The 12,758-nt window shown below is 45.2% G+C and overlaps 1 protein-coding gene across 1 annotated transcript in view; it reads right to left on the reverse strand.

The window, feature by feature from the left end:
- The window catches only part of LOC123364480 (transmembrane channel-like protein 2), a 54,552-nt gene that overhangs the window by 20,466 nt on the left and 21,328 nt on the right, over positions 1 to 12,758 (reverse strand). Inside the window, 6 exon segments of the mRNA XM_045006660.1 lie at positions 1,884 to 2,036; positions 3,384 to 3,563; positions 5,512 to 5,700; positions 8,772 to 8,919; positions 10,190 to 10,290; positions 10,292 to 10,336. Of these exon segments, the coding sequence (XP_044862595.1) occupies positions 1,884 to 2,036; positions 3,384 to 3,563; positions 5,512 to 5,700; positions 8,772 to 8,919; positions 10,190 to 10,290; positions 10,292 to 10,336 (816 nt within the window).

A 12,758-nucleotide genomic window follows, 5' to 3' on the forward strand; every position in this document is an offset into this window, starting at 1 on the left:
CATTTGTGAGGGGAGGAATGCCTGTAATTTCTTCTGTCAGTGGTAGCTTGAGTGCTTCCATAAGCTCTGAGGAGGTATTTGGCTCTTTCCAGGCCCCTGTGCTGTACATCAGTGCTGCTGCTACTGCATGGAAGTTTTTAAAAGCACCCCATATTGCAGGCCTGCACAACGCGCGGTCCACGTGGGCTCACTGTGTGGCGGCAGGGGAGGGAGGCGGGCTGAGGAGGCGAGTGGGTGGGCAGTGGGGGGGCAGGTGAGCCGGCGGCAGGGGAGGGGGGCTGAGGGGGCGGGCAGTGGCAGGGGGGGCAGGTGAGCCGGCGGCAGGGGAGGGGGGCTGAGGAAGCGAGCGGGCAGTGGCAGGGACGGCAGGTGAGCTGGCGGCAGGGGAGGGGGGCTGAGGAAGCGGGCGGGCAGTGGCGAGGGGGCAGGTGAGCCGCCGGCCGACCCCCAACTCACTGCCGCTCCGCCTGCACCGCAGCAGGTAACCTGGGGGTGCGCAGGGGAACCACTCCCCACCCCAGATCACCTCCGCCTCAGTCTCCCTGGGCCTGAGTGCGAAGCCGCCGCTTGCTTCTCAGCCCTCCCAGGCTTCCTGCGTGAACAGCTGATTCGCGGGAAGCAGGGGGCTGCGAGCTCGGCCTGACCCGGTGCTCCAGGCGCTGCGCGGCAACAGCGTGGCCCAGCTCCCGCCGGGCGGTGTGGCTGTAGTGCCGCCAGCCACCTCCAGGCAGTGCGGTAAGGGGGCAGGGAGCGGGGGGGTTGGATAGAGTGGGGGAGTTGGGGGCTTGATAGGGGTTGGGGCGGTCAGAGGGCGGGGAACAGGAGGGTTGAATGGGGGCAGGGGTCCCCGGGGGGCCATCAGGAAGGAGGGGGAGGGTGGATGGGGTGGCGGGGGGCAGTCAGGGGCAGGGGTTCCAGGGGCAGTTGGATGGGGCAGGGGGCCATAAGGAATGAGAAGAGGAGTTGGATGGGGCAGCGGGGGGCAGTCAGGAGACAGGGAAGGGGGGTGGATGGGGCAGGGGTCCCAGGGTTTGTGTCAAGGAACGCGGAGGGTTGGATGGGGCAGGAGTCCCAGGGGGGCAGAGGCAGGCCACAACCCCTTTGTGGGGTGAGGAGGGAACTGGTTGTTAAGATTTTGGCAGCTCATCACTAGCCGGGGAAGGGTGGGGGGCTCAGGAGGCGAGTGGGTGGGCAGTGGTGGGGGATGAGTAGGTGAGCCGGGGAGGGGGGGCTGAGAAGGCAAGCAGGGGGGCAGGCGAGCCGGGGGCGAGATGGGTGGCTGAGGAGGCGAGCGGGGGGTGGGGGGCTGAGGTGGCGAGCTACGAGTCGGTGGCTGACCTGTTCTACTGATCTGGTCTGGCTCCCATCCCCTCTCCAAGGGTTGCAGCTGTCTGGAGGTGCTGCCTTCCATGCCTTCCTCAGTCACACCTCATTCATTCAATAGGGCAACTGATTACAAAGTGGGGGGAAGATCTTATTCTACTTCCAGCAAAAAGACATTTTTCTTTTACCTTAATTATACTACCTTAGGGGCCCGCTATAACATATTACCAAGGTTCAATACCGCTGTTTCGGCGGGACAGTGCTGGGGAAGGAGGGTTTGTTTCCGTGGGGTGGGCGGCGCTTGGGGGGTGGGGTTTGTTTCAGGGGGCTGGGTGGTGCTGGGGGGAGGGTTCGGCAGGGCCGGGGAGGAGGGGTTCGGCCCTCAGCTGTTTTCTTTGGAGTAATGTGGCCCTCACCACTTTACGAGTTGTGCAGGCCTGCCATATTGGTCATTTGGGCAGAAAACTTCAAAGACTTTGGTAAAATTAAAAACAACGAAAAAAGACTCCACTAAGAAACTTCTACATATTATCATAGCCAAAATCCCCAAAACTGCTTACAATGCCCACAGTTGTCTCCCAGCAAGGACCTCTAGGCACATCTGCAGGATCAATAGGAGGTGGAGTAACCGCACTGTCATTTGTTGCAGATGAGTTATAGTAGCTATGCAGGGTCCAGTGTGTGATGTTCTTTATCACTACTTCTTCAGTCAGCTAAAACAGAAGAGACACATGCAGCTGAAAACCTCTAGTGTTGGGCCTAAACCAATACACCAGGTCAGAGTACACCTACATGTAGGGCAAATTCAGGCTCCAGCCCAAATCCAGATAGGCCCAAGCTGTACAGTCTTTAATCTATCTACCGTGGCTACCACCATGATATGTAGGTGCCATCTTTAATATAAATAGTGACCTACAACAAATGTAGCCTCTGGATTCCAACACTAGCAGTAGCTCACAAAAAGCAAAGAATAATAGCATCTGGGCTTATCTATGTAGAAACCTAGTGTGCAGCAAGCCAAGCTGTGAATTTACACCACGCTAGCCTGCCATGCACTAATTGGCTGTGTGGACCCTGCTACTGCACACACAATTTTGTAGTGCATTTGAAACGGGAGTACTAGATGAGTCCTAGGGAACACATTCTATTTCCCTTTTTATCAGGATGGATAGCAGGTTGATGATTGATAGAGATGGTTCCAGTCTCCCCTGCCATATAGAACCACTGCAGCTCAGGATATAACTAATCTTGTTCATTACAATTAAAAAGTTACTAGGGCTTAATAGGTGCCTAGGCCTTGTGTTTTGCTGTGGAAGGGTGGATATTTGCGTTCCCTGAAAGCACTTTTTAAAACAGGTTATGTGTGAATGGAGAAAGCTAGAAATAAGGTTTGAATGAATAAAAAGTTGCCTTTGCAGACCCTGCTGCTGGCAGTGCTCATATTAGGCCTGATTCTGATCCCCTTGCTCATGCTAATTAGCACCTTACTCCATAGGCGGCTCTCTGGTTGTGAACAGGATTTCTTCTGTGGTAAGATTGTATGCAAGGTGAGTAAAGGCATCAGAATCTGGCCACTGTTAACAGAAAAATTGCACTGTTGTGGATGTTTTTCACAAGGATTCAGAGGGAGTCTGATTTTTCACATTTATGATTGCTCACTTTATCATTTTCAGGGCAGAATAAACTTTCCAGATTCACTTTATTGTTCTCAATTTAAAATGCTTTTCAGTGGATCATTTTTAGACACTTATCCCCTTCTATGCTCTTTATCAGCCAGCAACACTCTAATAGGAAAACTTTAAAGATAGATATAAAAATTATAACTGAGGTGGCGCATTAGTAGAAACTGCCAACAGTGTCAGATAAAAATATTCAAATTGTTCTAATCTTCAGCAATTACAGAAGACAATCCCTCTGTTTACATATATACCTTTTTATATACATATGAATGAGGGAAAAATCAGTAATATCCTATTGCAAGGGAGCCTTTTGTTCATGTTAGCTATAAGAATTCTAGAACATATGAGTCTTGTTTTCTCTTTCATTGTAGTGCTGCTTACCTTTTCATTGACATCGTCCATTAGGGCCAATAAAAAGGTATAGAGGTTCCCGAGAAACAGAGCAAAGATACGTCCCAGCTGCCATTTCAATCCAATGCGAGGATGATACTCCTCTAAGGCAGCAATGGTTTCAAACAGTGGAGGACAAAACATTCCTAGCAAGGACATAACAATTTCAACCTGCCAAATGAGGATATTACTGTTAATAACAACAACAATGTTATTTTCAGCACTTATCAAAATAGGTCTTATAGTATTTCATATATCAAGGCCACTTCACTTCCTATGAAGAGGAAGCTGACATCTCTTTTCAGAGTCTGCAATTTTCCATTAATGCAGGTCAGAAAATGTATTAACATATATATAGTGCTGAAACAGTTATGCTATATGGTAGCATGTCACCAAATTAGTCCCTGCTCCTTATTAACAAAGTCCAATTACAGTAATAAGGCTTAAACAGTGACACATCTGCACAATTCAGTGACTGCAGGCAGTTAGTCAGCAAGTGATTGGAGCTTTTGATGGCCTTGTGAAGGTGTTTTGAGCTGAAATGACTTCAATTCCTGGCATATCTAATTTCTTTACCTCCTACAGTCCCAGAATCTGAATAAGCTGGGATGACTTGTGTATTTTGCCAGGACACTTATGTTGTTATGTTGGATGAGGTCAACAGAAGATGCTCCTGTGACCCCAGTCCTGTGAGGAGCTTACTTAACCACAACTCCCTTTTTACTTTAAGGAGAGCTGAGGCCTTTCAGAATGAGGTCCAATGGTCCTATTTTAATGTAGCAAGAATATCATAGAAATTAAGCTATCAGCTTGTGCATAAAATCTTTTTTTTTTTAAAATGAGTGTCGCCTTCACAATTTTAAGAATGTTGCTGACTAGGATGGAAATATATCTGGAACTCAGTTTTCTTATGAAAACAGCAGTGATGCACAAATTGTGCCCTTGGTCACATACATGTACAACGCTGAGTTTAAGAAGAGTTGCATTTGTGTAGTCCCTGACAGAATATACAGGTTTTTCTAGTACCTACCTTACTGAGAGAGGAAACACTGGCCAGAAGTTGGGCATCAGGAATGTCTCTTTTTTTCTTTTGGGGAAAATTCCATGAGATCTTAAAATATCAGCAGAAAAGCCTCAGAGGCTACAGCTGGTTGAAATTTTTCTGAGGGAACATTTCTATTGGAAAATGCTGATTCGACTAAATTGAAATGTTTTGCAGGAATGTGTCAATTTTGTCAAAATTCTCACAGGAGATGATCTAAATATTTAGTTTGGACTTCATCATTTCAACTTTTATATATTATAACAAAAGCTGAAATGAAGTTGAAATGAAACATTTTGATAAGGTTACAACACATTCAGGAATACTTCATTCTGTGAAAAATTCCAAGATTTCAACTTTTTGCCTTAAAATGTAACAAAACCAAATATCAAAATCTCCCCATTTCCCATGAGGCGGAGATTCTATTTTTCAACCAGATCTATCAGCAATGGACAGAAGGGATCTCCATTTAACTTTTTATCTGAAGGGAGGGCACCTCTAACAGTCAAGGGACCCTTCTAGTACAATACTGCATCTCAATTCCTGGTGTGAGACGTGGGGTAAAATTTTCCAAAGCACCTAAGTCACGTAAGCCCCATTGAAAATGAATGGGACTTAGTTACTTAAGTCACTTCAGTTATGTCTACACTGGGGCTGAGGGGAGAAACAACCTTGTGGCAGAAAGTCTCAGCGCCTGGATCAACTGACTCAGGCCTGTATGGCTCAGGCTGTGGAGCTAAAACATAACAGTGTAGACATTCCTGCTTGAGCTGGAATCTGAGCTCTGAAATCCAGCAAGGTGTGTAGGTCTCAGTACCTGGGCTCCATGCCAAGCAGAAATGTCTACATAGCTTTTTTTTTGCCCTGTACCACAAGCCCAAGATCCAAACTCTGAGACTTACTCCCCCCACCCCGTATTAGATGTACACTTTGGTGCTTTTGAACATTTTAACCTTAATCCTGATGTGCAACTTGAACCCACAATCTTTTGTTTTAGCAGCTATCTTCATGCTAACAATTACACTTCTTTCCAAGGAAAGTCAATATTACAGAAAATCAGAAACAAACTCTTCTTACCTCATTTCTTTCATACCAGCCAATGTTTGGCATTTTTGAAAAAGTCTGGGACCGTTTAACCACAAAATAAATGAGGTAGCCACTTCCACACAAGCAACATATGATAAGCACGTTCGCCAGAACCCGAAGGAATCTTCTCAGATGGATGTTCTCATCCTTGTTACTTTCTTGCTCATCCACAATAGACTCCTTTATAAGTAGATACATTTAAAGAATTGTGGCAGATACATAGATTCATTGAGTTTAAAACCAGAAGGGACCATTAGATCATCTACTTTGACTTCCTGTCTATAACAGGTTATAGAATTTCATCCAGTTACCCCATGCTGTTATTGAGGATGAGGCCTTGTGTTTGACTAAAGCACATCTCCCAGAAAGGCATCCCATCTTCATTTGAAGACATCATGAGATTCACTTCCCTGGGAAGTTTGTTACAATATTCCAGTAGTTAATACCTTTACTGTTAAATATTATGCCTTCATCTTCCAGCCATTGCTTCTCATTATGCCTTTCTCTACTAGGTTAAAGAACAGTTTAGTACCCTTTTCTCCCCATAAGGGTACTCATAACCTGTAATCCAGCCACTTCTCTATCTTATTTTTGAGAGCTATGACTGTGAAATCATGGCTTTTTGGACATCTAATAAACTCTCTTTTTAAAGAATGCCTAATTTTCATTCATATTTTTATGTTTAAAGATTTCCTCTCAATTTCACTCAATTTTCCTCAGCTTTGGGAAAAATTTGGATTTTTTGAAGCATATATTTCTGGTTGGGTTGCCTGGATTGAATGTAATCAGATCATGATTAGTAGTCTCTAGGCAACCACCAACTTCCAGTCCAGGAATGAAATTGTCTTTTTGTGTCATAGTGAGGTCCATAATTAAGTTTCTTCTCGTTGGGTACAATACTACTTGCATTGGAAAATTTTCTATAAATATATTTTTTAGAAACTCTAATGTTATACTACTGGTCACATGGAACCTTCACCTTACGTCTCCCATAACACAATTTTTCTTTTCACACATTATAGCTGGGTGTTCAGGGGTAACTCATCCTGTTCTCTAGTTTGATTTGGTGGTCCGTAACAGATCCCCACCAGTACCCCCTCCTGTCCTTTGTTAGTTAGCATATTAATCCAAATGCATTCAAGATCCTGCCCTTCTGAGTTATCAACTAAAAAGGTGTCATTAATGTAAAGTGCCGCCCAATTTTACCCACTCTGACCTTCCTAAACAGATTGTAACCAGTGATTTTAACATTCCAATTATATCAAATTTCTTCTCATCAATGAGAATTCCAATTCCTCTTGCTTGTCGCCCAGACTCCTAGCATTGGTATCTAAGCAACTGAAAAATATCTTTCCTTCAGATTCTTTGTCACATTAGTTCAGTTTGTCCTCCACAATCTGAGTTTGAGTTTGTACCACATTTGCCTTCTTAGCACCCTCCCCTTGCCTTATCACACCACTTGTGGAATTTGTGTTTTCAAAACCAGGGAGATTACTGTCCAAGATGTTTGCTTAGATTATAGCTGAGTAAAGCCATTCTTTCAAAGCATTACAAGGAATTTTCCCCACACTGGATCTTTTTTTAAAAGCCACTTACCCTGACTTGATGTTGCATTTTTCTGAATTGTTAGGATCCTAAATCTTCCCTACCTACCTGCTTACCTGTACAATAAAGGAAATGGTCCAGGCTTTTCAGGATTGAGCCAAAAGAAATTAAGAACAAACCTGCTCACTACTTGGCAGCCTGAGCCAGTAATTTTCTCTGGAGAGTACCCAAAAGTTTTACCAGCTTCAAGGATGAACTTTTCAACAGCAAATATTAAAATAAAGAAGACTAAAATGACTAATGCAAGCACTCCAGATGCTGTTTGTCTACTGTTAGACATTATAAGCCCTAAATCTAATACACCTTTAAAACTGGCTTTTCTGTTGTAGCAAAGATCCTTCCATTTTTATCTATGCTTGATGCACATGTCACCTCCCTCCTTCTCAAAGGTCTTACTTTGAGTGTGAGTAATGCAGAGGATTAAGTTCAAGAAATTCAAGGACTTTGATGTAGGATTCAGCTCAAGAATTTGTATTTTAGGAAATTGAACATCACCTTTAATTACTGACTTCTCCTTCCACAATGATCTATGCAGTTGGTTTTCTCAGTGTGTAAAACCATTTCAGGTGTGCTGATACCTAAATTGCTCTTTGCTCCTCTCAAGAATGCTAGAAATGTTTTACCCAATCCATTTTATATTGGGCTCTTCTATGCACGGAGTTCATCTTAGCTGGCTGACTTTTATTGAAACTTTGTTACATGGAAAAAAAATGGCTTTTTGACCAAAATGTTAATGAAAATTTTCCATAACTCCAAAGCTGAATTTTTTGGGGGGTAACAATGTACAGTTAAAAAATTAATCTTTTTGGTTTGGTTTTCAGTAAAAGTGTTGAGTGTTTGCTTTTCAAAACCAAAAATGGTTAGCAATGCCTGATGTGTTAAAATAGAAAATGGTTTTGAAAAATTGACAACTTTTTTCCATTTTTGTCTTCTGGATTTTTATTGAAAAACCAAAACTTTTCATGGGATATTATTTTTTTTTCCTGCATATAACTGGCATTTTTCAAAAAGTTCTACAGTGGATCTTCTCAATAATTGCTTTCTCCATAACAATTTTCTTCGGAATTAATACAATATGGGCCAACCTTTGTTCTCAACTAGTCCAGTATAAATTCACAATGACTCCATTAACATCAGTAGAGTTATTGTGATTCACACCAGTATAACTGAATCAGAATTTGGCTGGTATTGCGTAACATGATAGCAAAGACCCAAATGCAAATGTACACAAACTCCTTGTCTGTCTCCTTTTCCCATAAACATGTATTAAGCTAAACAAAGAATTTTTGCCAAATCCCCTTCATTCAAGTTCAGCTTGTATACTGGCAGATTGTGAGAGTTATATTAGAAATAAAAACAAACGCAACCTCTATATTGGTATTAGAGCTGGGCTCCAAACCAGATCCTTGGATCTGAATCCCATTGGATTTAGGAAAGTTCATATTAATGCATCATGGCTAGGGCTAATCTCTCTCAGAACATAGGAATTTAGAATCACCATGGTTAATCATTTTGTCCCAGGGGGCACTTTGGGATGTTATATAGATATCCAGGTTATTGTCTAATTTTTCCCCTTTGAAATTCTGCTAAGGTGGATTCTGGTAGCATCTCCCCTGTAGAGAAAGTGTATGCCATTTGGATATTACCTTGAAGCTGGTTGTAATAGATGCAAATTTGTTGTCTGCGGTCTCTGGGTTGCCAATGAGGTAATCCCAGCTAGTGAACATTTTCCAGCTGAAAGTGAAATTGTTGTCATCCCCATCTCCTGTGTTTTCGTTGGCATTTCTGGCCATCCTGTGTGAGGACATAAATGGCAATGTGTTTACTTGCAGTATATTATTCAGCCACTAGATGCCCCTGTGTGCTATATAGAAATTCAGACAAGTTGTGATTCCTGGTAAATAAGGAAAACAAAGCTGGGACTCAAGTTATGTGGCAGTATCTGCTTTGTGTCTGGTTGTAGCTGTTTTCTTTAAATAAACACCTCTGGTTTAAGGAGGGCTGAGTCCATATATCATGATGCAGATCCACTATTCATTACAAGATGATAGCTATATTGGAGGATTTTTAATAACAGTAACTTCAATGAAATTTAGGAGGATTCATAAATGGACCAGGAGAGGAATTATTTGTATAGTGTCTAGCACAATAGGGTTCTGGTTCATGTCTAGGCACTGTGACAATACAAATAAATATCACCCTCATCATCAAACTGTCTGTGCTATTTTCCATGCTATTTAGATTAAGAAAAACAAATTTCTGGTGCTGTCAGATATACCAGCTACAACATGATGTTCCAGAGAGATTTCAATGGTTACACAATGCTGGAGTAGAGTAATATTGTAAATGTACAGCACATCTGAGTGTCTGGATACATTTCTGTGCCTCATGCCAACAAAGAACTCAAGATTTTGTGTGCACTGAATAGCAACATGCCTGTTTCAATAAACATAAAAATCCATTTGGCTTACACTTTCCTATGGGGAAGAAGGGTAGTCTTGTGGTTAACTCACATGATGTGGAGTCAGCAAATAGTCTGTTCAAAAGCAGGAATAGAACTTTTCTGTGTGACCACAGGCAAATCACTTAACTCTGTGCCTGTAATTCTCCATCTGTGAAATGAGGTTAATAACGTCTATCTCCAGTGTTTTGGGAGGCTAAATTAAATCTTTCTGAGATCCTTGACTAGAAGGTGATAGATTAGTGCAAAACTTTATTATTCTGCCCAATGCAGATTGGTTTGGGTATGCACCTGTTTTGCTCATTAGAGTTTGGATCTAATGTGTACTCATTGTGAAGACCACACAGCTCCTGTTGGTGTCAGTGTGCGGTTTTGGGGGTACAAAGAATGCAAGAGCAGGTTCTTTGGTAAAGTAGGCCCTAAAAGTCTTCTGAAATTGTCACACGGATTCTAATCACCGGGGAACTGAACTGAAAGTGCCATGCCATGTCCCTAAATCTGCTATTTTAACAGTAAGCGGAGGAGAAAGGTGAAATTCAATAGAGATTAGTTTGAATCTCGGAGGAAGAGGGGAAAACACTAAAGCCAAAAAACTATACTTACGATCTTATAACCACCATCAGGCTGTAGCCAAATACACTAACTCCAACCATGAAGTATGCCATCGGTAGCCTGTATTTCAACCAGCCAATTGTGCGTTGGTTGGTTGTTGTAGTAGCCATAAAAAAGAGCAGAATATTTGATATAACCCTAAAAAATAAAACAAAACAAAAAAATCCCACCAATAAGTTTGATTCCTTGTCTATGTGCATTTCTCTTACAAGAATGAAGGCCATTGGATTGTTTTAACCTTTCTTGTAAATTTTGCAAGTTAAAATAGTCAATTTAATGATGAAGTATTTTAGTTCTATATTTTTTGAGTTAATCTTGGCTTTTTAGCAACTAGTTTCTGAAACACCACTCCACTGCTATCCTTATCAAATGCCTGATACACACTGTGACAAGGTTGGGACTCGCCACCGGAGTGCCTCCTACTGAAAGTCTCCGGGAATTAGCTCAGTCCAGTGGAGCGCTCTCTCCTGGTGGTGTCTCACTCTTGGTTGGCATCTGAGCCCACGTCGCTCCCCAGCTTGCGGAATCCTCTTCCGGACCACTGCCCTCCAGCAGTTCCCCTCAGTCCATCCACACCCCCTTCCGGGGTGGTGGTGGGGAAGGTGATCAGCAGTCTTCCAACACCCCAGCCACCATGTCCAATCACACCCCCAAAGTCTAATCCTTCCTGTCAGGGATCTGATGTAGTCTATGATGGCCGCTCCTCATGGTCGATGGCTGGGTGTACTGAAAGGGGGGACCCAGGCCTGCCTTCTACTGTGGGTCCCAGCCTAGGGACCCTCTGGCAGCAGCCTCACTGTCCTCCTTCTCTCCCTTTGTCTGTCCACTTCCCTGGGCTGCTTCCCCTATGGCCCCTTGCACCCACTAGGCCAGGGGTCGGCAACCTGCGGCTCCCGGCTCGCCCGGGGAAGCACCCTGGCGGGCCGGCCCGGTTTGTTTATCCGCCGCGTCGGCAACTTCGGCCGATCGCGGCTCCCACTGTCCGCGGTTCACGGTCCCAGGCCAATGCGGGAGGCAGGAAGCGGCGCGAGCCGAGGGATGTTCTGGCCGTGGCTTCCTGCCTCCCGCATTGGCCTGGGACCGCGAACCGCGGCCAGTGGGAGCCGCGATCGGCCGAAGTTGCCGACGCGGCGGATAAACAAACCGGGCCGGCCCGCCAGGGTGCTTCCCCGGGCGAGCCGGGAGCCGCAGGTTGCCGACCCCTGCACTAGGCCCTTCCCTTCAGGGCCTGCAGCCTGGCAGGCCGCAGGCTAGAGCTCCCTTCTGCTCCCCAAGCCTGTCCAGCATTGCGCTGTCCACAGTGCTAGTCTGCCCGCTCTGGAGACAGACCTTCCCCTGTCAAAGATCTGGGACAGACTGACTTCTCCCTTCCTGGGCAGCCTTTATATAGGGCCAAGCTGAGCCCCAACTGGCTGTCTCCAATCGGCTTCCAATAAGCCCTTCTACACACACACACTGCCCCATTATTGACCAGAAGAATCTGTCTAGGTGAGTGGAAGCAAGTCAGAGGGTGAATTTTGAGGTCCGAACCTGTCTACTACTGAGGCTGCTCTGCATGGTACATGCTGCCCATGCCCACAGGTGCTGCAGGCTCCCCTCCTCCCCCCACAACTCACATTGGCTGCAGTGCCCAGCCAATGGGAGCTGCAGAGCCCATGCCACAGGGACACATTGGCGAGCTGGTGCTTGCAGCTCCAGCCCCGGGGTGGGGTGAGGGGGCAATGAGGCTAGGGGAACTGTGTCTGCCCGCGTCACAGAGACTTGCCAGGCCGGACAAAAAGAAGCAGCGAGCTGCATCCGGCCTGTGGGGGCCCCCCCTTAGTCTGAGGCCCTGGGCTGCAGCCCCTAAGGCCCCTGCATTAATCCAGCTCTGCCTGGCTACAGCATTCTGGAAAGCTCCCATCTGTGCTTCTGATCAGGACTTCAGAACAACTAAAACAATATCCTAGGCTGTACACTAGACCCAGTTCAATCAGTTCGTTGTAAAATCCCCAGCTCAGTTGGATGCATTCAGTAAAAGTTGTTAGTTATGCATGTGTATATTAATGGGAGATTTCTAGTAATCCAAGCCACAACACTGGCTGCACAGGGTCAGCTCCAGGGGTTTTGCCACCCCAAGCAGCCAAAAAAAAAAAAAAAAGGCCGCGATCATGATCTGCGGCAATTCAGTGGGAGGTCCTTCGCTCCAAGCGGGAGCGAGGGACCCTCCGCCAAATTGCCACCGAATACCTGGATGTGCCGCCCCTCTCCAGAGTGGCTGCCCCAAGCATCTGCTTGCTAAGCTGGTGCCTGGAGCCGGCCCTGTGCACAGTTATTTCTGCATGATTTCCAGCAGGTGGTGGGAACACTGCAAATCTGAGTATAATGCCATAGGTACAGCATGACCTTTCACATGTCTCTGCCATTACTGAGGAGCTATTGAGAGCAGAGTAGCAACACAGCAGCTGGTATGGCAGCAACACAGTCCCTTGGAAATTGTAGCAGATTATATTGTGTCTGGTGGGGAGGAGTCAAGTAAAAAGCCTTGTAAAATATAGAGAGGACCATTCTGGAGTTCATT

The sequence above is a fragment of the Mauremys mutica genome, chromosome 2 (genome assembly GCF_020497125.1).
Source record: "Mauremys mutica isolate MM-2020 ecotype Southern chromosome 2, ASM2049712v1, whole genome shotgun sequence".
Classification (NCBI taxonomy): Eukaryota; Metazoa; Chordata; order Testudines; family Geoemydidae; genus Mauremys; species Mauremys mutica.